General features: G+C 44.1%; 2 protein-coding genes across 6 annotated transcripts in view; one reads left to right on the forward strand and one right to left on the reverse strand.

Moving 5' to 3' along the window:
- Positions 1–528: 528 nt before the first annotated feature.
- On the reverse strand, positions 529–21,004 carry GORASP1 (golgi reassembly stacking protein 1). Its single transcript, XM_048837512.2, has 9 exons — positions 20,844–21,004; positions 12,956–13,036; positions 10,520–10,723; positions 7,533–7,619; positions 7,045–7,175; positions 5,281–5,428; positions 4,430–4,580; positions 3,823–3,978; positions 529–2,736 (listed from the first exon to the last, which is right to left on the reverse strand). The coding sequence occupies exons 1-9, from the start codon at positions 20,904–20,906 to the stop codon at positions 2,480–2,482; spliced, it is 1,278 nt and encodes a 425-aa protein (XP_048693469.1). The 5' UTR covers positions 20,907–21,004; the 3' UTR covers positions 529–2,479.
- A 94-nt stretch (positions 21,005–21,098) lies between these two features.
- The window catches only part of TTC21A (tetratricopeptide repeat domain 21A), a 61,673-nt gene continuing 59,068 nt past the window's right edge, over positions 21,099–23,703 (forward strand). For 3 of the 5 annotated variants that reach the window (XR_007354876.2, XM_075126023.1, XM_048837511.2), the window contains exons 1-2: positions 21,099–21,282; positions 23,137–23,266. Coding sequence is in view for 3 of the 5 variants with exons in the window: in XM_075126023.1 (XP_074982124.1) it covers positions 21,256–21,282; positions 23,137–23,266 (157 nt within the window). In the remaining 2 variants the exon portion in view is untranslated. Of the gene's footprint in view, positions 21,283–21,924; positions 22,117–23,136; positions 23,299–23,703 lie in introns of those variants that run through there. The other 2 variants (XM_048837509.2, XM_048837510.2) reach the window with 2 other exon arrangements.

Here is a 23,703-nt window from a genome sequence, read left to right on the forward strand (position 1 = left end):
AAAGAAAAGTTTGGAGTAGGTCAGAAATTTTCAAAATTCACATTTTTCATCAAATTTCATCAAAATTTTTGATAATTTTTCATCAAAAATGAGAAGAATGACAAGATCTTTGTAATTATCACAAAAAGTTTAAATTCTGTTTTTCAACCAATCCTAGGTTAGCTAATGTTAAATGCTGTGAACACCCAAAACACCATATAAGTAGCTAAGCTATTTATTACTGTTACATTTGAAATTTAAGATTGGGGTTGATATTTCCTGTTCTGTTTTGGAATTCTTAAAAAGGGGCCTCTTTCTATATCTGGGTGCTAAACAGTAGCTCCAGGTTTGTGAAGGACCTTAAATCCCCACCACTCCTTTAGCTGAACTGCAATTAGCTTAAAAAAAAAAAAACCAAAACAACTACAACCTGTTAATGAGAATATGATGCTTGCCTAACTAGATCCTCCTTTACATAAGGGTGGCTAGTTCTTTCACCATGCTCTGAAAACAGAAGGACTGAACAAGAAAAATAAATTGACCAGTAGCTTAAGTTGTATGATCTTTTCTTTATGAACATTGAATATTCACTCATGTGAGCTTTCACTTTGCACATACAGTATTCTGCTAATATAATGTAGTGAGAAACAAATTACTATCATATCAAATTGTAACTGCAAACATTTTAATTGCAAATCCCCTGTACTTAATGCTTGATATATTCTTCTCTATAAAGGGTAAAAATATGTTGGCCATCCTGTTTATACAGATACCATATGTCCTGTCAAACTAGAGTTTAATAAGAAATTGCACAGTGATCTAAGGGACCTTGCAGAGGACCTTCAGCTGATGCAAGCTGTCAGCTCCATTGTGGCTATGACAACCCACACCAGCTCAGAATCTGCCTCCTTGTGTTGTGGCTTCATCTACAACACTCTTCTAAATCCTGATTACTACATGCGAGGACTACAGACAAAGCCATCTGACTAAGACAGCCTGGCTCAAAGACATTATCCTAAATATACTGAAGCCTATGAAATATACAATATCTTATGTAGGATGGTGGAAAAATGCCAGTTAACATTTTCCATTGCTACAAACCGTTTTCCAACTAGGATGCATTTTAGACCTCACTGGACCTCATTCTCTTCATATATATTGGATTTACATCAGCATAAATGACCACAGTGAAGTTATTCCTGATCAACACCTGTATGAGAAGAAGACTGGAACCACTGCATTGTACTTAAAAATGTCAAAGGAGTTGCCACCTAAGTAATGAGAAGGATCCCATGCTGGTAGCTTGACAATTGGCTGAACAGTAATAGCAAATATTCATAAAGTAAAATAAGTGTTTAAAAATATAGGAAGTGTTTGAAAACAAAACAAATCTATAAAAGCAGTATAGATCATTACACTACATATTCTATTCCAGTGTTTTAAACCTATAGATTTATATCTAAAATCGTTAAGAAATGGGAAAATACACAATAGATTAATAAAAACCAGTACCAAGGCTATTCACTGTCAGCCCATTACCTCTAACAGAATATTCATTTAAAATTTTAGTCATCCCAGAATCAAACCACATGCTTCATCTTAAAACCATAGTCTGATTAAACAGAAATCAACTTAGTTAATTTTTAACTCCACAAAAACATTTCCCTTACAACTTCATTTAAAAAAGTTCTTTGTAAAAGACCACGATCCAGACCAATGAACAATCTATTGAATGCCAATCACAGCCACTTGCAGTTCTGTATCACCCAGTATATGTTGCACTGTCTAATGTGCACTATTTCCTGCAAAAATAACTTTATGGCAACCAGTAAATTTACTCCCATTGACTCCCTAAATGAAAGGCAGTGGAACACTTAGTCAGTTCCAATATATAAAGTTTGCATTACTTTCATGTTAATTAAGAAGTCTGTATAAAACAGTTTATTTTGGAACTACATGATCTACAAATACGGTGTGTGTGTTCAGGAAAATTGGGTCAAGATGTAAAAATTGTTTTCCGGGAAGTCAAAATTATGACTAGCATTTTTCTTAAACACTGTAAAAGATACCAGGGAAATAGTCATTAAAATGTAGCTTAATCTTTACATAAGGCAATTATGCCTTTGGATCAACAAATTAAAAACAATTGTAATAATGCTTGTTAATAGAAGAAAAATTAGTGAGTTTTTCCAATCTCCAGCAGATCTTTCAAAAAATATCAATTTTTAAAAATTGAATAGACAAATAGATGCATGATCAATAGACTAATCTGAGTTTGCATAACATTTAAATAAGTTCCATCTATCAAACAATGCTGAGAAGAGATAACAAGAGAACAAGTGCTGCGTACGGGACCTGTATACTCTTACAGCATTGCCTATGCTAACAAAATAGAATAATTGTAATTATCTCTAGAGATCAAAAAGTCAACATTTGAGATGTAGCATGACAGCATATGGCAGACTGCAGATTGACGACATAAGGAAGTGTCCTTTTAGTGCTAGTCTTGTATAGCTTCTTTCAGTTCATGTGTCTTTTCATCGCTGTCAAGTTTCAATGGGTTAGTGGGTGGTGAGCTCTCAAGTAGTTCAGTTTCTTGAGAATCAGAATCTTTTCTTAGTGTTGACTTTGAAGAAATATCATTAGGAAGAGCAAAGGATGGTAAAGGGGACAGTGAAGGCATTAAATGGTCCGACTGTGTAACTGAGCCCTCAGCGTACGTGGTTAGATCTGCAGAGACTGAAGCCGTGGCATGCTCTGAGAAAATAAAAGAGTAAGTTAAACAAACAAACCAAAACTTGTCAGACACCTAGCAGAGACTAATTGTGTGGCTGTATTTCTATAGCATAAGCTTGGGTGCGATGCAGCTGACGGACTACTCTAATACAGAGCAATACAGTGGGTTCCTGATCTATGACTAGAACTCCTCGGCACCAAGGTAATATACAAGGATTGCTTAATGATTCTTCTAAAGCTTTATCATCATCCTTTACAAATTAACAGCTTTTTGTGTTCAGATGTTTAGCACCCACAACTCCCATTAAAGACAAGTGAGCTGTGAAGGCTCGTATTTCTGAAATTCAGACACTCAGAAAGTACATCTCAATATTTTAGGATTAGAAGATGAGCTAAATTAAATATTTTAGTTTACTTTTTTGACATTTCAGCCTCACTACAAAGGGCCCAATTTTGTTTTTGTAAGCTAAAATATTGTCTTTATTCTTGGAATGTTCCCCCCCACCTTAAAAAAGGGAACAGTGTCTTCCTACAAAGAAATTTTCCTTTAAAATAAAAAGTGAAATACTCCTGAATATTTTGAGTTACATTTTCTGTCATTATAAATAGACAGCAGCCTTGCTAAAACATCAGTTTTCCAGCTCTGTGAAAACTGGGCTGCGTAGTATGAAAATCTCCTTGCAGCAAAATTTACAAGATCTGTATGTTCATTCTTGCATCTGGAGGACCTAAGCGCTTGAATGGGGATCCTCACATTTACCACATTCTGCACATAAATATCTCAAAGAGCAAACCATATTCCGGATATTAAAAAACAAAAATAAAAAAACCTTATGACATTGGCCTTATCAAATTTGGAATCCATTAGCTTTAGCTAACCCATTCATTCTTGGCTACCATTTTCCTTGCCTTTTAAATCCTAATTCTACCTCCGTCTCATTTTAACTGTGCTTTCTGTGTGATTTTTCAACTAGCAGGAGGTTTTCCTATGAATAATATACAACACATCCCCAAAAGCATGACTCTGTAGTTCAGTCATGAACCCCACAATCAACTGAGTTGTTACCAATACCAAGCCAACAGGCTAACAACGTTAAACAAACTCACCAAAGTAAGTAGTAGTTCCATCATTAGGTATTAAACTTTCAGTCCCCGCTAAAGATTCTGCAGCTGACATGTTGAAGGGGGCAGAGGAAGTTAAGTTAGGCATTTTCGTTAAGTCAACAATTTCAGGAAATGAAACACCAGACTCATCTAGAAAACCTGAAGGAGGAATCAACAGTGTTGCTTTAAACACAGTATGAAACTCTAGACCATCAAGAAAAATGATACCCAAATTCCTGGAATCAGTGGATTTCTTCCCTCCATACCTCTCTCCCCCCTCCTCTCCCCCCAGCCACAGTAATTGCAAGCAATAGAGCTATTAAAGCACCAAGAAAGAATTCACAGAAGACACCATTCTGATATAGGGCTTGCTCCAAAGTCCACTGAAGTCAATGCAGAAACTCCCATTGATTTCAGTGGATTTTGGATCAGGCCCATAATCAACACCTGAGTGTTAAAGTTCTGCCAGATTTCGAGTAAGAACATCAAAAGCCACACTTATTCTATATTTAAATAAAAAATGGTGGACTGGTGGCTAGGGGAAGTGAGAATTAAACTGCAATCACAAATTTAACTGTATGTTCTGAAGATGAATAACTGAAGTGCTTACCTGGATCCATAACTCTCTGGACAGGAGGGGGAGGAGGAGGGAGAAGTGCGTTTTCCATTGAATATATATTCATTTCTTGACCTGTGGATTCATCCAAGTTCATAACTTCTTCAGAGCTGTCCCTTTGGGAATTAGGTGCCAACAATGGAGCCTAAAATAACAGATAAGTATCCCGTTCATACCATCTCTGGTCAATCTGACAAAGGCTTGTCACTGTGAATGCTCTGCCCCGCTGTTCCCAAAAATACAAATTCAGGGGGTGCCAGCTTGAGCATCCCAGCAGCTCTAACTGCTGAGTGATAAAAGAGGAGAGAGATGGGTTCCAACATGCCCCAAAACCATAAAGGGCATTAAATAATCATGATCAGCACCTTGGAGTGCGTTTAGAAACCAACTGGAAGCCAGTGTATTCTCTGGAGAACAGGTATAATATGTAGCACACAAGAAGCATTGCTAAGTGGGCTGAAATTTCTGACAGAATGGTCTTCAGGGGTAGACCCATGTGAAGCACATTAGCCTCAGTTAGATGGATAACTGATTATGTTTATACCCATAAAGAAAGCTCGCAACCTCTTCACCAACTGCAGATGAAACATGAAGTATTCATAGTACGGTGAATCCAAGAGGATCTCAGCTTGCAATCTTGAGTGATAAAAGGCACAGCTCGATGGAATCTCCTCTGTTGTCATATCCCCCATTCTAGCAGTATCACCTCTCATTTGGCTTGGCCTTCACCAAGCCCACTTTTACTCAAGCCCTTAGCTCATGGAACCTCACCTGTTAGACATTCATAAAAACCCCAAAATAACCTCAAAAGGTACCCTGCAGATATGAACAAATTTCTTACATACCTCTATGTAGCCATTTGTAGATGGCACAGGGGATCTGTCTTCCGACGGCAAAGGTGAAGGTGGTTTGATTTCCTCTTGCTGCTTCTTTGGCATAACAGGCTGTGTTGGAATTCTATGCAAATAGCCATATCCAATACCACATCCTAAACTGCACAACAAAAGCAAAGTAAAAGAAACCTGACAGACTATAGTGTACTTTTCTGCAGCTGACTCTGTAAGTGTTTTAAGTTAGGAATCTCTAAGCAGAAGCCTGGTAGAAATTTAGTTTTCTTGACCTATGGGAAGAAATATGGCATTGCAGGAATTGTAGTCATGATTAAGGCCAGATCCACACTACAAACTTACATTGGCGCAGCTGCACTGCTGTAGCACATCTGGTGAAGATGTACGGGGAGATGTCTGCAAACCAGTAAAGTGCCTGAAACCACTACGGCTTATTTCTAAAAGCAGCCAAGTCAGCAGGCTGTAGATTGGCCAAGTCAGCAGGCTTAGCTTAACCAAGGCAGGAGGGGAGGGGGTCTTTGGGTGCCACAGAAAGGGCAGCTTGACCCCTCGTCCTTCCTGATAAGAACTGTGTTGAAATTGCTGATACATGCATTTTAGAAGAGCAGGATGTGCCCCAGGAACATATATTGGGGCCTCAAGGCTGCAAACTCTGGAAAAACCCACACCTGGTTAATCGATAATCAGAAGGAACCTCTTGCTTGACCATTGAAACTGCTTACTTAACAAGTTTGCTTTAAGGGACGTGTCATTCTATTACTAATGTATAAACAAAGGGAAAAGTTTGAGGTAGTTGGATTCTTTTTGGACTCTTTCTGGATACATCTTGCAGTCCCCATCAGCAGATGGAAGATTTGGCAGACGAAGTCTACCGCTGTGTCACTTGAGAGCCACGCTCAGCTTTGGTAATTATCAAGGGTTGGGGTGTTTTGTGTAAGTGCTTGAGACTAAGTAAAGTTTAGCTTTAAGTGAAGGCACTCTTGTGTTGTCCTGTTTGTGCCAGCCATCTATCAGTCAGACAGCCATGTCTCCCCTGATTTATTTTCTGACACCACCTCGCACAGAGTAAATGTTACCAAGAGCTTTGGGTTGAAAGAACCCCGGGTAACAAAGACACTCTGAGCAGATGGGAGAGAGGTCTCCTGTCGGATTAATAACTCCACCTCTGCAAGAGGCAGTAGCTATGTCAGCGGGAGATGCTCTCCCGCCAACATAGCACTGTCTACTCAGGGGGTTACGGTTGGTATAACTGTGTCCCTCAGGATGTGGATTTTTCACACCAACCGGGGCGATATAGTTATACCCAAATTACTATGTAGTGTAGACCAAACCTAACTGTAGCAATACTGAGGCCACGAAGTACTTCGCAGTTCAGCTTTAGCCTTGTGTGACTCAAAAACTTCAAGAGCTTCATTTCCACCATCCTTACAAAATGCAGGAAAAACCCCAAATTAATTCCAAATGAGAGACACTATTGCAGGGCATAAAGGGTCCACTCCTGCTACTACTGAAGTCAATGGGAATTTTATCATTGGCTTCTATGGGAGCAGGATTAGACCTACATTATGCCAAATTCACACTCCACAGCTGCTCTCCATTATTTAAAACCTCAGAGCAGAGAAATTTTATGTGAGAATGTTGAGGAAAATAAGACTCAACTGAAAAGTGGAAAGCTATAACAACTGGTGATGTTATTTTACAGAAGAATTTATTTACAAAACATACCCTATAATCAGGCAAAGACTAATCACAAATCAATACCTTCCTTCTCCACCCCAGGCTCCATTGGGAGTGACGAATACCTCTCGGCAGGAATCGGTTTCCGTGTTATACACCATCAGCTTCAATGGCTTCCCCTCATGGGATTCAATCAGTGAGAAGAAATCCTCTGACTGATCAAACAAAGATAGTGTGTTAGCCCTTAAAATATGTTATTTTATCCCAGCTCCCTACTTTACAGATATAAGCAGCTTTCAACGAAGAGAACGATCACATTCACTACTCCAAAGGATTAAAGACGACTACTAAATTGCTGGTGACATTTGATCTTGAAAGGCAGCTAATTTCATTGTCTGGTATAAAGAGGTAATGACTAAGTTGGTCATAAAGAGGTGGCTATCATTGCCTCCTCCCGGAGCTACGTAAATTTGGGGGATGTATACCCAATTAAAGCAGTTACAATTCATACTTCACAGCATACACAAAAAACTGCAATAGTTAAATAAAAAAAAAGGAAAACTATGTTCTACCTCCTGAAGTATCTGATCTGATCCAACAATGTAGTCCGTGTGGGGCTGCAGACCAGCTAGAGCTGCAGGGGAAGCGGGTTCTACGTCCTGTAAAGGAATGATTCAGGTCACCTGCATTCACAGCTGAATAAACTGTCCAACAATTAGAGAGTGAAAAATTTAACTCAAGAAAAATGCAAGGTAAAATGATTTGTGTTTAGATTAGAAAAATATCTGAGAACGCTGCATTTGAGTAGTTCTTTGTACTCTTGAGTACTCAAGATTCATAAATAAAGACCAAACTTAAATTTCACCAGTTCACAACCCAATCCTTGTTTTAATCCAAGTGCAATCTCTTGCTAACCCTCAACAGACATCTCACCAAGAGAAGTCAAAGATTATGAGATGAAACTAGCTTTTGCTGGGGACCCTTCCCAGTCTCTTTTGGCCTACTCCCTAAACCAATATTAACATTTACTTTAAAAATAAAGCTTTTCTGTGCTCTTCCATCTCCATATTATTTTAATGAAGATCAGTCAAGCTAAAGAGACCAATCCAACTGGAATGCATTTACTTTGCCAGGAATTCTTTACCTGCCAATAAAGAGACAAACAAGGCGGGGGTGGGGGGGGGAAATGTTCAGCATCCAGAAAGAGGATCTTGGGCTAAGACATTAATAACTGCCTACATTCGTGATCCCGAGCTCAAAAGAAGTCCCTCTTACTGAAAAATTATATTTGCATAGGCAAATCCTTAGGACAGTTCCTGTTCTTCTCTTAGCTGACTTCAATGGTGTTACTGCTTTGGCATGCAAAAATGAACAGTAAATTAAATGCTCCATGTATCGGGAGTACTAAGACACTAATTGGCAACTCCAGCATCTCGAGGCTTCACTCTCCGAACGATAGTTCTATGGTCGTGAGCATATTTTACTGCATCTTTCAGGTTGACAATGACACTCACATTCCCATCCAGAGAATGCTCATGAAGAAGCTCCTAACATTTATCAGAAAAAGCATTCACTAGGCCCCTAGAAATCAAAGTGGCACGTTTTATCTGAAAGTAAATGAGAAATGATATCACTGCTTTAAAGCAATTCCAGGGATTTGCCATCAGGAAATTAACTCCATTGATGTGAGGAGGGAAACGGACTATGTCAGTGTCTTGCAGAAAGCTTTAAGGCAAAGGTTCTTTAAACTGTGGTACATGAACTTGTAGGAACTGATAGACTGCCCTCTTACAGTGTCTCTCCTTTAAGGGGCTCTGGGACCTAGAGCTGACCAATCTGTGTTCTATAGCATGGCCCCTTTAAGGAAACAGGAATTCAATGGAGCAGTAGGCTAGCTGGTGTTAATCAGGTAGCTACCTCCTTAAAAGGATAAAACCCAGCTGATAGGTGACTCCCAGGAAAAAAAGACAGACTGGAGAGGGAATTACAGGGGAGTATCAAGTCAGGAGAGAGGTTCCCTGCGGTGTAAACTAGAACAGAGACTGGTGGGCTGGGGAAGCCTGCCTGAATTACAGCCCAGCCCCAGGAAGGAGGGCTGAGGAGCCCTGGAACCAAGGAGAAGAAGTGTGTGAGTCCAAGGATCAAGGGAGGCTCCATGGAATCAGAACATAAGAATTGCTATACTGGGTCAGACCAATGGTCCATCTAGCCTAGTATCCTGCCTTCTGACAGTAGCCAGTACAAGAGTTTCAGGGAGAGTGTACACACAGGGCAGTTAAGAGTGATCCACCCCTGTCTTCCCCTTCTGGCTTCTAGCAAACAGATTTAGGGTCACCTGGAAGCATGGGGTTGCATCCCTGACCATCCTAATAGCCATTAATGGACCTGTACTAGGTAATTTTATGGAGGACTTTTTTGAACCCAGTTACACTTTTGTCCATCACAACATCTCATGGCAATGAGTTCCACAAGTTAATTGTGCATTATGTGAAAGAGAATGGAGCAAGAACTTGGATTCTGGTGGTCTGGGCTGGCGAAACCTGCTTGAATCATGGCACAGACCCATGAAAGGGCTGCGGAATCCCTTAATCAAGAGGAAAGAGTTGTGAGTCCAGGGGCCGAGGCAGGAAGAGTCCTGTGAGAAAGACTCTCCAGAGGCAAGGGGGTTGCAGTGGGAGTAGTCCCCTGGCTCAGAGGAAACGGGAAGGGCACTGGCAACAAGGGTGAGTTGGTCCTGCTTTGAGCAGGAGGTTGGACTAGATGACCTCCTGAGATCTCTTCCAATCCTAATCTTCTATGAGATTACGAATTGGAGCTGCCTGGTGCACAAGTTAATCCCCACCCCCATGCAGGAAACGGTTTTTATGTCTCATGAAACTTCTGCAACAGGACAAAATGGAGACATAATTTTTTCCACATGGGGAAAAGGGGCGTGTGCGTGTGAGCGCGCACGTTCGTGCATTCGTTCCGAAGCAGGCACAGCAAGGACTTGAATCCATGTCTCTTAAAGCTGGCATGTTCCAGTTTCAAATCAGCATTTTCTGATGAAAACCAGTTTAGTTGAAAAATTCCCACCCTGCTTTAAATATCACGTCCTCTAACCTTCCCACCAAGATTTTCCCAACCAGATTCCCTTCTCTTCTAACTCCCCCAGGCAAAACTCCACCAGCCAAATTCAAAAAACTTATTTTATTCTGAGTCCATAAATACTTAAGTCTATTAAGGCCTAAAATAAATATGCACAAAAAGGAGAAATATGCATGAGGTACTTCAAACATTAATAGCATCTGGGAACTGCTGCATTAAGGTACCAAGTTTATATGCTGAATTGTTTTCATAAAGTAAGTTTTTCAAATGAGTGCACATATCCATTCCACTTCAAGCATGTGTGTGCCCAGTGTACCTGTGCTGGTCTACACTGGTGCACTGGGCGTGCGCACACCTGAAGTGGAATGGACATGCACAACACATCTCGAAGAACAAGTGACAGAACAGGTTAGTAACCATTTTTACTAAGCTAAAGCACACAGCCTGAGTACACAGATGTTTCTTTGCTCACCAGAACATGCCACACGTGTTCATTGGCTCCTTGGAAAGTGCAGAACCTCACACTGGCTCCGAGAAGCCCTTGTCCTCCCCACATGTTGCTAGGGATCACCTCCACCTCGCGCACTTTCATCGTTTTGATGTTGTACACCTCCAGCTTCACTGCCTTCTCGGCATTTGCCTTCAGCAGATCTTTCAACATGGTGTTTTCTTTATTCTGTGAAACACAGGAAAGGAAAGATTTGTTTCTGACAGTGTGTAGCTGGATCTGGAATGCAAAAACATCAATGAAGAGGCAGATTTTCAATATCTAGAACCAACAAAGGTGGGGACCTAACTTCTACCCTCCATAACAACCCCATCAGCACTACTTCGTTTGGATGCATGAACTAGTGTAACCGATTCTAATCCTGGGTAAGGTTATTCACTACTCACATCCATCAGTATCACTCCCGCCACCCCCTTCTTTTATAATGCTGTTATAACAATTTTGGTCAATTATACTAGTTCTGAACTATGTCTACATTACAATAAATAGCAATACTTTATATGGTGACCTTGATCTTTTTCCTTACCTCACTAATGCAACCATTTTGCAAGTCTTGAAGTAGAATTCTTAAAACAAATTAGTAGTGACTAGTTATAACTTAGCTAAATGTTTACTAAATGTTTACAGATGGGCTTTTTAAGAACAGTTTTTAGAAATATCTACCACAATTTCACTATTTCCACATGTTTAATGCAGTACTTGCCCCTCACTGGAAACAGCCATTGTACTGACAGTTTCCAATAGAAGATCCAGTCTGATATAGGTAAGACAGACTTAAAAAGCCCCTCAGCTTCTATCTGAATACAAGAAAGCAAAGGATCTTCAAAATTGTGAGGGATTTATTTAAACTTATTTGTTGATTTTAATGGTAAAACTGATTTTAAAAATAGAATTGTCCCCACCACAGCTTTGAAAGTCTCCTCTTTCCTCAGGCATTCAAACAGGAACTGCACTCCCTGCATGAGACTGGCCACATGGCAGCTTCCCACTTGTTAATGATTCATTTTCATGTTCATATGTAACCAAGTGTTTACATTTGTTCAAACAAGTGTCGAGTTCTAACAACCTAAAAACCGGGACTTTCATCTCGTGCCAGAAAAACGCTAGAGGAAATGCCAGAGGATACTCTACCAGTCCTTCAGGGAGTCAAGAGGCATAGAAGTTGGACGACACAGGATCCAAGGGGACAGCTAGAATGTCACATGGGGAAGATTTTTAAATGTTATTTTAACTTTTATGTAGGCTCAGGTTTACAATGTAGGGACTTTGTTAAACAGTTTACTACAGAGGCAGTTAGCATTAGTGACTTATGGGACTTATAGTACAATGAACCACAACTCTATCTCATAAAGACCCCAGGGTGGAAGGACTCAATAGACACCAAATACACACACCATGGAGCCAGAGTCCTATAAAATAGGGAAGGGAACAAGAGTAGGAGGCTCTCCTGAGAAGTTATTTTTCTTCATTGTTTTAGAAATATCTGACAGCCTGATCCAAGTCCCATTAAAGTCAAAGGAAAGGGTCCCCTGATTTCAACAGGAGTTTGATCAGGCCTTAACTAAGGCCTGGGTTTGCCTCATGTAGTTCTTCTGACAGTCACTAGGAAAAATAGAGGTTTCTATAAAAAACAGCATGACAAAATAATTCAGGCAAAACCACCCAGTTCCTCTCCTGTTCGCAACTCTAGCAAAAATACACAAACATTTTCGTTGGTTTCTCTTCTGCTCGAGTGAGGATTGCTCAGTGGAGGAACAGTGATAACTCCTCCAGCATCAGCACATTCATTTACTTCCCAGTGCAAGAAAGATTTCACACCTATCACTACGGTGCACCTCAAAACCACTCTGTTAGAAAAGGCAACAGAGATCTGTTCTTTCAAAACAGGAGTTTTTAGGTTCTATCCCTATTGCTGACATCAAGTTTCAGGCAGCCATAAAATATGTAGCCTGGAGGGAAGTGGGAAGTCCAAGGTGATCATAGATTTCTTACAATATTTTCACCCTGCGATTCAGGCTGTATGAGATATTCGCATCAGTGTTACAGAAGACACTAATGAATTCAGAAGAAATGAGCTGGATGGTCTCAATCTAGCTTCCCATGGACATGTGTCCACACTGTGAAAAGCAAACATATTTGCATCAGTTGGCACGCTCAGCATGAAGGCCAAGGATGGAATGAGCCTTCAGACCACAAAATAACTTCACCCACAGCTGATCCCTCTGGGTCAGGGTTTTGGCACACTGGCAAGAAAGTGTAGGGAAGCTTGCATGGCTGCCATTCTGACTAAAGACAGCATCAATCTCCCAGAGCTAAGTAGGCCAGCACCTTTCAAGAGCACAAAATTAAAATAAAACAATTAATTTCTTCTTTGAAAATAACTTGTCTTTAGCCACTTACTAGCCTGGTATGTCCTATTGTGATGATAAAGTCAAAGAAAGGTTCCAACCCGGCCTGCTGAGCGGGAGAGTTTTCTTGAACCTGCAAAATTACATATTTTAAATTACAATAAGAAAAATCTACAATAAATATCACCAAGTGACAGTGTTATAAATACTGGATTCACGAATAAATACATTCGGGATTGAACCAAATGTGGGACACCACTTAAGAGACCTTGGAAGCGTTCTCAGAAATTTGAATTCCCTTTCCTCAATTGTTTGAGCCATGACACCCATATGGGCCATCTGTGGAATAGTCCTACTAGACAACAGGTGTCAATTAAACTTCAGCAGGTGAAACTGAAACATTGTATTTTCTGCAACTTTAATGGCATTGCAGCTGACAAAGTGCAGGTATATTCTGGCCAGCATTCTTCTACGGTGCACACTTTAAACCAGGGGTGGGCAAACTTTTTGGCCCGAGGGCCACATCTGGATACGAAAATTGTATGGCGGGCCATGAATGCTCACGAAATTGGGGGTTGGGGTGTGGGAGGGGGTGCAGGCTTCGACTGGGGGTGCGGGCTCTGGGGTGGGGCTGGGAATGAGGGGTTGGGGGTACAGGAGGGTACTCTGGGCTGGGACCGAGGGGTTTGGAGGGCGGGAGCGGGATCAGGACTGGGGCAGTGGTGTAGGAGGAGGTCAAGGATGTAGGCTCCGGGCGGCACTTATCTCAAGCAGCTCCCAGAAGCAACGGCATGTCCTCTCTCCAGCTCCTATGTGGAGGCGCAGCCAGGCGGCTGTGCGCGCTGCCCCATCTGCAGGTGCTGCCCCATCAGCTCCCATTGGCTGTGGTTGCCAGCTAATGGGAGCTGCAGGGACAGTGTGTGGAGTCCCCCTGGCTGCCCCTACATGTAGGAGGTGTGTGGGGGTGGGGGACACGAGCTGTTGCTTCTGGGAGCCGAGCGGAACCCCGGCATGTGCAGAGTGAGGCAAGCCCCTGACCCCACACCCTGGCTGGAGCGGGGCAAACCCTTGACCCCACTCCCTAGCTGGAGCTCAGGGGCAATATTAGAGTGTCTGAAGGGCCAGATGCGGCCCCTGGGGCCATAGTTTGCCCACCTCTGCTTTAAACCAAGGGAATGAGAAGATAGTACCAGGTGCATTCAGGAAACATTATCCAGTGCTGGAAAGTACCTGGTGTATCTGCTGTTTGCTGTGAAATGGTTAACAAAGTGCTGAATACAGTGGTGTACACACTACTAAATGAATCCAGTTCTTTAGCTTGTGTTGAGCAGGTCAGACAAGAGGATCTACATTCCTTTTGGTCTTAACATCTATGAATTAAATAATCTTGTTGTAGTATTGATATCTCCACTCACTCAGTGCTTAGGACAACTACATGTTAAGAACTGCATAACCGACATCAATATGTTTAAGTACTGTTAGCTGTCTGTGGTGCTTTCCAGTTGGGTAACATGTCATACAAATGACAGAAACCCTGCCCTAAGAAACTTACAAACTAAGGCCCTGATTCTGCAACTGGATCCATGCAGGGACCCACTGAAGGCAAGGGAGCTCTCAACAGGGGTTTGTCTGCATGGAGCAGGTTGCAGGATCAGCACCTAAGAGCCACTCCTCCAGCCTCTACAGATACCAAGAGCAGGCCCTTTAAGGGCTAACAATACAGTATACAGAAGTGCCGCAAAGGGGAATGAGTGGTACATGGTCACTGAACACTTCACAGAATAAGTTGATGTTCAGTAGTTTTTTTGCAATTAATAGCTTGTGCGTATTAAAAAGTAAGAAAGTCATTAGATCATGTTCATTCAGCTTTAGATTAGAAACATATGGATAAAGATCAGAGGGGCAGTCGTGTTAGTCTGGATCTGTAAAAGCGGCAAAGAGTCCTGTGGCACCTTATAGACTAACAGACGTCTGTTAGCCTATAAGGTGCCACAGGACTCTTTGCCGCTTTTATGGATAAAGAGATTATCATGGATACATAAGTGCTTATAAGTTCTGACCCACAGAAGTTAATGAATTGCTGTAAGCTATATTAATGAAAGCATGAAAGAAGTCACAGCGTGTTGATTTTCAACAGCTGTACATGTGAGAGAACAAATGTATAATATAAACCAAAAACGGTATAGAATATTTATCAAAATGCAGTTCAGACAAGGATACAAAAGAGCACAAATTGACATTAAACACAGCATCAAAACCTAGAATATACAGGTACATCAGATAGAAAAAATGTTTCTACTTAGATGTATGATTAGTTCAAGGTAAAAATGCAGTGCCATATCAAGGTTGCCATGCCAACATTGCTTATAAGTGAACAGAAAAGTAAACAGACAGATAAGTCACATGCCCTGTTGATTGTGAGGTCACAATTCCCCTGGAACAAAAATAACTGCCAGCCTCCTTACTTTACTTTACATCGAAGGCCTGTGAAACCATGATAGCTCTATTTCCTCCCTAAAACAAACACTACCAGGCTGCTTAAAGTAAAACTTAGCTCTAGTCCAGAGGTTCTCAAGCTGTGGTCCGTGAGCTCCATTCAAGTGGTCCAAGGATAGTTCCCTCTAAGGTGCACGCCTGGGCGGCCACACGCGAGAGTGAATGAAGGGCCACCCACCTAATTAGTGGAGCCGCGCAGGCATGGCTCCACTAATTAGGTGCCTGGACCCTGGAGAAGACGCACATGTAAGGTGAGGTGGTGGCCTTGGGGGGGAATAGGGAGTAGGTGGGAGGGGGCAGTGTTGAGAGGAGGGGGTGGGGGGAATTTGGGATGAGCAGGGCTGCAGTGGCCAGAGAAAGAGGTGAATTTCCCCAGCTCCAGGGCTGCGGCTGCCGGGGAGAGACGGCCCTCCTTCCCAGCCCCAGCTCAGGAGCTGCCGCGGTGGGGGAGAGAGGGCACATCCATCGCATTACAAAGGCAAGACAACTGATATTAAAATATGAGTCGTGTGCTTTTATTTGTAGAACAAAAAAGATTATTATTATTATTAAGGGTTTTTTTTATATAGCGCTTTTATCCAAAGTGCTTTACAATAGTTAGCTAACGGTACAAACAACATTTGGAAAGATCATTAAGTGGTCCGCCGAGACCCTCAGCAATTTTCAAGTGGTCTGTGGAAAAAAAAGTTTGAGAACCACTGCTCTCATCTACACTTAAAAGTTTTTCAGCTTTAATTCTGCTAGCATAGTAGATGCAGTGATACCACTCAGAAGGTACAGCTTATTCCGGTTCTGTATAACAAAATAAGCTGTACTGATATAAAAGCGCCTTATGTAACTGGGATAAGTGAGTCTACACCAGGGCTTTTACTGGCATAAGTGTCACTAAAAAAAGCAAGCCATTAGAAACATATTTTGAATTGATGGCACATTTGTTGGCAGATAGACAACTCAGAGCTGCATCCCCTAGTCTCTGTGGATCAGCTCTCTCATGCCTCTGAGAACACCCACATGAACCAAAAGATCCATCAGTTACAACAGGATATGTTGTGGTCACAGGCAGTTTAACTTACATTTTTACCATTGGGGCTTTTTGGGCTCCCAATCCTGCCTCTGAGGTGCTCAAGAACAAACAGCGAGCTATCTGGTTATGGATCGTCCTCTTTAACGTCTTGACGGTGGATGTATATTCTTGATGTTTCCGGTGGATGCTGCTGTGGTAGAGTGGCTACATCATTTACCTGGCATCTAATTCATTGCTCGTGCTGTCAGTAGCCATATACCAGAAACAGCAGCAACACAATTATGCAGTAAAACTTTGTAAGCGTAGTTCCCAGCCTTACAAATATGCAATAATTAGCCAAGGTATGTCACTTTTAGCCACCATGACAGCAGAGGAACTAGAAGCCTTCACAATAACGGCAGGGTTTGTTTTCTGCTGAAGTGGGCATGAGGGGTTTCAGCTGTAAATACAGTATAAGGAGTCTTTCAATTAAGGCCCATTCAGCTGGTGTCATATGCTAGCTATTTAACAGTACAGTAAACGTTAAGATGTGCACAGAAGTGCGTAAATGGAAATTTACACATTTCAAGATGCACTGTTCAGCCTGTCACAATGACAAAACTCTACAATATTTATGGGTCAAAAAGGTGCCATTGTAAAATACGTGCCTGTCTTTTTGCTAAAGTTCTGTATGTCCAGCTAGTAGCAGTCACATCAGTACACAGACCAGTGGCGGCTGGTGAACTTTGGGGCCAGTGGGGTGATTTATCAGATCAGCAGGGAGGAGCTGGGGGGATAATAGGAGGAGCTGGGAGGAAGATCTAGGCATTAGAGGAGCTGGGGGAGGCCCAGAAGAGCAGGGACCACCCTACAGAGCCCATCCTATTCCCATCCCCTCCTCCCTGTGGGGGGGCCCACTATCTGGTTTCAGCTCCACACCAGCAGTTTTGGCCCCCATATTCCCCTTCCTAGTCCGGGCTCCCTCTGCACTGACCCTCCAGTGAGCGCCCTCTGCCAGGCCCAGCACCAGGGCCTGGGGGAGTTCCCAGTCAGCCCAAGCCTCTCCAGTGGAAGGAGAGAGGAGAGGGGAGGGTGAAGTCCCATCTGGGTCCTTTCCCATCAGAAAGACCAGGATTGGATGAGACCTCCACCCTGCCCCCATGCCTGCTATAGCCAAGGAGGGGTCTGCCTCACTACCTTTGTTGTACCACTAGACGCACCCGGGCCATGAAGTCTGTGCTGGTGATTGGACTGTGTACATTATTTACTCCTGAGGGAATTCTTCACCAAAAAAATATAAATTCTGCACACAATATTTTAAAATTCTGCAAATTTTATTTGTCAATAAATAAATGTGGAGGCTCCAGCATGGCAGTAGGTAGCACAGGCCACTGGTTGCACTGAGGTGGGAGATCACCCTGCACCCTTGGGACATGGACTCGGTAGTGAAGCTGTACCCAATCCTGACACAGCGCAAAGGCCAGGTCTGTCTCAGAAACACCCCAGGGCCCTATCCCTCTGCACCAGGAATACTACGTGTGAGCTAGCAGGCTTAGGCCAGCAGGATCCAAGTGTAGAGCGGCTTAGTGTGGGGGGACCTATGTGTGGGGTGAGAGGGTTCTGTGTGGGGTAATCTGGGTGTGGGAAGCTCAGTGTGGGGTTCCAGGTACACGGACAATGGGACTCTGCGGGGCGGGGGAGTGTCACGGTGAAGGTGACTGGAGCTCAGTAGGAGGGGGTCTGGGTATGGGGGGATTGGGCTCTACAAGGGGTCTGGGTGCTGGGGAAGTGGAGCTTAGTGGGGTGGGGGTCTGAGTGCAGCTGGTTGTAGCTCATTAGGGTGCCGGGGGACTCAGCAGGGGGTGGTCTGGGTACAAGGGGGCCTGGTGCATGGTGGTAGGGCTCAAAAAGGGGGGGGGCTGGAGGTGTGACGTGGGGCTTGGCAGGGGTGTGTGTATTTAGGAATGGGGGGTCCAGATCCACAGGATTTGGGCAGATGGGGGAGCAGCTTCCCATAGTGACCCCTCCCTCCTGTGGCTGAGGAGTGATGGGGCAAGAAGGAGGGGGGGTGCAGAGCCAGGGGAGGTTTCTGGGGGGTGGTCTGAGGGGTGGCCCCTCCGTGCAGGGAAGTGCACTCCTTCACCAACCCCAGTCCAGCCAGGACTAGCAGCTGAGTCCGGCGCAGGATAGGAACCACTGGCCTAGACATCCCCAGCCCTGCGTGGGGACATTTTAGCATGTGCTACATTCACCACAGCCTGCAGCTTGGGGTGAGGAATTCTGCCTGTGCCACAAGAACGTCCTGCTGTTAAATATGAATTGCAGCATACTTAGTCTTGCGCTGTCACTCTATAGATAAAGTGTATATGAGAGAATGTGTATGTCACTAAATACGCTGGTGATTCACATGTACACACACACATCCATGTATAAATAAATTAAAAAAATACAAAGTGTGTACTTGCCTACTTTGTTGGGGGCAGTGCCATAACACTCTCTACACACCAGTCGCCACTGACACAGACTATTCACAGTAAGGAGCCCTTCTCTTTACCTGCTCTTGATGGTAAAACAACATTGAAAGTTCTGCTCTATTTGTTTCTTGGCATAGGGACTGCTTTCGTCTCCTCTACAGGGGACAGCACTTTGTTAACAATTAATAAATGATAAACACGTTTGAGATTAGGAGGATAAGAATCACGTTATTCCTCATATAAGGAGGGGTTGAATAAATATACATTTGTGTTATTCCATCCAGAAATGTGCTTCAGGAGCCAAGGCCTCTCCAGACTCCATAAACACAGCAGAGAACAAAGGCAAAGCAGATTACATACAGATAATTGATGCACTGGCCTAAAATTGTACCCTATTCCTGTTGATACTGTACAGCTTCTTTATTGAGACACATGAACAGCTGATTAACTGTAAAGAAGCATGTAGCAATAATATGTGAACTCTTATATTGTGAGGTTGCCATATACCAATAGTTAAAAGACAGGTGCATTGTTATGCAAATTAGCCTGACATCTATGCTCCAAGACACACATTCAAAACAACCCATGTGCCAGCATCATGCCATACAAAAAGAAAAGGAGTACTTGTGGCACCTTAGAGACTAACCAATTTATTTGAGCATAAGCTTTCGTGAGCTACAGCTCACTTCATCGGATGCATACAATAAATTGGTTAGTCTCTAAGGTGCCACAAGTACTCCTTTTCTTTTTGCGAATACAGACTAACACGGCTGTTACTCTGAAACATGCCATACAAAATAATTGTTAAGGACTGCCGGGAGAAACCAATCTCCTCAAATGTATTATCTTATGGTCTGAGCAGAGATTAATTCCTGTCTAGAATGATGCATCTTTGTAATGTTAAAAATCACCAGACAGAAGTCAAAGCTCATATCAAGGTAATTTTTAAGATTACCTGTAACTCAGAAACCATTTGAAAAAATTTAATCAAAATTTACGTAAACATTCTCCTTCACTTTCAGTGTAAATCCAACAAATTTCAGGCCAAGCCTATTTTCCAATCCATAGTTATAGGGAAGCAAAACCAGCCTTTTATAATTGAAGTTGATTGCAAGGATAATGGGGAGATGTTACTGCCCCTCGGTATGTAGAGCAACAGATGTGTATGGTGCTTCACAAAACAATTAAGATGTCCTAACTTTGCCAGGAGAGTTAAATAGGAAGATCAGGCCAAACCCCTCCTTTAACTCCAATAAATTTAAGGTGTACAAACATCCAGCTGATGCCTTAAAATTGAGTTAAATGATTGCCATGCTGTTCTTCCTCTTCCTCTGTGTCCTGGCACTTCCAGAGGAAGAAGGGAACAGGTGGAGGGTTGGAAGATGAGGAGGAGACACCAGCACAAGCCAGCAAATATTTAATACGTATGCAAAGTCTGACAACGTTTAATGCTCAGTAGCATTTTGGGGTGGAACCTGCCTGGGGTATTTCCATCGTCCCCCCGCAGGGGCAGGGCTTATTCCCCATGAACCCTTAATGCGGGGCTGAGCCTTCCTGATACAGAACGTATGTCCAAAAGGGCACTGCATGTCAGGGCGGTCGGACCCTGAAGCCTCGGGGGCGGTGAAGCGGGGACATTTCCCAAAGATCCCGACCATCGAAGCCAGGGAGACTCCTCATCTCCTTCACCCCTGCCCAGGGGCTGCACAATGGGAGGGACGTGTCACAGCGCTGATCTCCCTCCCCTCGATGGGGCTGTGTCCCCGGCCCATCAGCCCCAGGGCGGAACCGTGCTCCTCTAGTCTCCCAAGGATCTCGCCTTGGGATGGGTCCCGTCCCAGTCCCCCCCTTAGCCCCTCCCCGGGGCCAGATCCCGGGTCCCCCCTGGCCCCTCCCCGGTGCGAGATCCCGGGGGACTAGATCCCGGCGCCCTCCCAGGTCCCCGGGGCAGATCCCCCGAGCCTTACCCCGTGCACATGAAAGCCCTCAGCGCCCCCGGCGGGGATCTCAGAGCTAGAGCCCAGCCCCATCGCCGCACTCCGGGAGCGGCGGCCGCTCAAGGCTCCGGGGCCGCCACCTCCGCTCTGCCAGCACCACAGACCCGATCAAACGAGTGCCGAACCGACCGCTCTGAGCGGCTGCTCAAGCCTGGGTAAGGGGTGGGGCTATGCTCTGGTAGTTGATAGGCTACGCGCCCGTCACGTGACAGGAGACGCGCTTAGTAACGGGGCGGGGCTCCTTGTAACTCAGGACGCGGCGGGTGTCCGTTGGAGCCGTTGAGGTTCAACTAGTCTCATGCGCCCCGCCGCCCCCCGCGGTTGCCCCAGCCAGGAGCCCGAGCGGCCCCGCCCCCGGCAGTGAGGCGCCCGAGCCGCCGCCATGACCGAGCGCGACCCCCAGCCCATGGTACAGACCGCGCCGCGGGCGAGGCAGGGGGTACGGGGGCGGGGGGCGCACTGGGCCGCGAGCGATGGGGACACGGGAGGGGGCCCGAAGGTGGGCCGGGAGCCGGCAACCGGGGAGGCGGCGCTTGCTCTGGGGCACGAGCGAGGCGCGGCTGAGAACGGGAGACAGGCAGGGGCGCGGGTGGTGCTGAGCCCGGTGACGGGGCGGGTGTGGTACGTGGGGCATCGGGCGGGGGCTCGCCCCCGCCGGGCTCTTCCTCCCTCCCCCATCCTAGCTTCTTCCTCCCCCCGTCTCACCTGACCTGCCCGGCCCGGCCCGGCCCGGCCCGGCCCTGCTGGTGTGTGCTCCGCACCCGTGTCACGCCGGCCTTGACTCCCCTCCCTGGCAAACTCCCCCTCACATTCACGTTCCTCACCCCCACCTCTAAACCGGCATAACCCTGCGTCCTGCCCCGCCCCGCCCCACTCCTCCATCCTGCTTCCGCGGGGCTCTCCTTTTCTTTCTCTTCCCTCCCCCTGCCAGCCCGCAGCTGCAGGCTTTCCACCCCGCTGCCCCCAGGGCCGGAGAGAGTGGCTCTGTTCCTGCCGGCGAAATGCTGCTGTCTTCTCTTCCAAACCCCTTCCTAGTGTGCATTTCAGCCGGATTCTTCTCCGCTTAGCCCGGTGTATGTAATCATAGAAACATAAAGTGTAGCGCTGGAAGGGACATCAACAGGTCATCTAGTCCAATCCCCTGCAACCAAGGCAGGACTATGTAATAACAGACCATCCCTGGCAGGTGTCCAACCTGTTCTTGGAAAAGCTTCCAGTGATGGAGATTCCACAACCTACTTAGGTAATTTGTTCCAGGGCTTAACTACCCAGACATTTTTTTTTTGAAGATTTTCCTAATATCACACCTAAAGGTCCCTTGTTTCAATTCAAACCCATTGCTTCTTGTCCTATCCTCATAGGTTAGGGAGAACAATTTTGCACCCTTCTCTTTGTAACAACCTTTTACATAGTTGAAAACTGTTGTCAAAACCCCCCTCAGTCTTTTCTCCAGATTAAACAAACCCAGTTTTTTCCATCTCTCCTCATAGGTCATGTTTTCTAGACCTTCAATCATTTTTGTTGCTCTTCTCTGGACTTTCTCCAATTTGTCCACATCTTTCCTGAAATGTGATGCCCAGAACTGGACACACTACTACCGTTGTGGATTTATCAGTGTGGAGTAGAGTGGAAGAATTAATAAGTAATTCCATTTACACGCTGAGAGCTGATTAGCTAGTCAACAGAGGAAACTGATGACTTCAGTAGAAATAAATTCAGTGGTTTCTGTCTGGCTTCCAATTGACAGGTGTCATGAAAACCCATTTACACTGTTAGGCTCCTTTTTTGTCAGTCTGATCGGAAACATCAGGGATTAGATGGGCCTGGAGACTCAAATATATCCTCATCCTGGAGAAGGTTTATAATCTGAGAGCCTGATCCAGCATCCACTAAAGTAGATGGAAGGACTCATGTTGGCTTCAGCAGAGCTAGATCAGGCTTTAAGCCCACAAACTGGAAGAAAAAAAACACAGAGCAATAAGTGTTTTTTGGGTTAGCATTTAGAGTTTCTTGTGTTAATGAATTATGTAAAGTATGACTTTTACAAATATTCTGTGCCCTTTGTAGCCATCTCTCTGCTGTCATACTGATATCTTAATATCTGGCTTTCAGTTTATGAAATAAGGATCATAATATGATCAACAATCAGCAGCAACTCCCTTTCTTTAGTGAAAGAATTTCCTCATTTCACATATTTTTCAAATTAAAAAGAGTACACTTACTTAAATAAAAATTAATTTTCCTGCTCTCTTCCTCCCTCCAGGCTTATATTATATATTATGCTCAAGAAAAATATTTCAACCATGTAAGGCAATTTGCAAATTTAGAATTGGACAAATACATCAATGATCCAGTGTTTCAGTTTTTCAAGGCATATGGAACCTTACATTTAGGTAAATAAAAAGAAGAGATGATTGTTATATTGGTAAGGAAAAGCAACAATTGAATTTACTTTACTTTCCACCTGTGTTTTTTATTCTCTTGTTTAAAACGGATTATTTTACTTCTGCCTTTTACTTTTACTTTTCAATAACAGATATGTTCAGGAAGAGATAGATGGCCCACTGGGTTTAGCTTAAATCACTTCCAAAGTGATAAAGTAAACTAGAAAAAGGTACTATTTATACCGGAATAAGAGTGTCCACACAGGGAGTTATAGAAGTATAACTCTAGTGGCTTAAATTCACACATTGCCTTATATTGCCTTCCTGTGCAGACAATCCCTAAACCTCAAATTCTGTTTCCAGCACAGTCCCAAGCTGGTGTCACTGGGCTGGGCATGTCAGTGGGGTAAGGAGAGAGAACATCTCCTCCCAAGGCAGTCAGTCTG

The sequence above is a fragment of the Caretta caretta genome, chromosome 2 (assembly GCF_965140235.1).
Source record: "Caretta caretta isolate rCarCar2 chromosome 2, rCarCar1.hap1, whole genome shotgun sequence".
Classification (NCBI taxonomy): domain Eukaryota; kingdom Metazoa; phylum Chordata; order Testudines; family Cheloniidae; genus Caretta; species Caretta caretta.

Bases quoted from the DNA above. Each gene is read 5' to 3' on its own strand.
- GORASP1 (XM_048837512.2), bottom strand. From the start codon at position 20,906: ATGGGGCTGGGCTCTAGCTCTGAGATCCCCGCCGGGGGCGCTGAGGGC. The intron at 13,037-20,843 runs GTAAGGCTCGGG...GTAATTTTGCAG, and splicing joins AGGGCTTTCATGTGCACGGG to GTTCAAGAAAACTCTCCCGC. The intron at 4,581-5,280 runs GTATGTAAGAAA...CTGTTATTTTAG, and splicing joins CTACAAATGGCTACATAGAG to GCTCCATTGTTGGCACCTAA.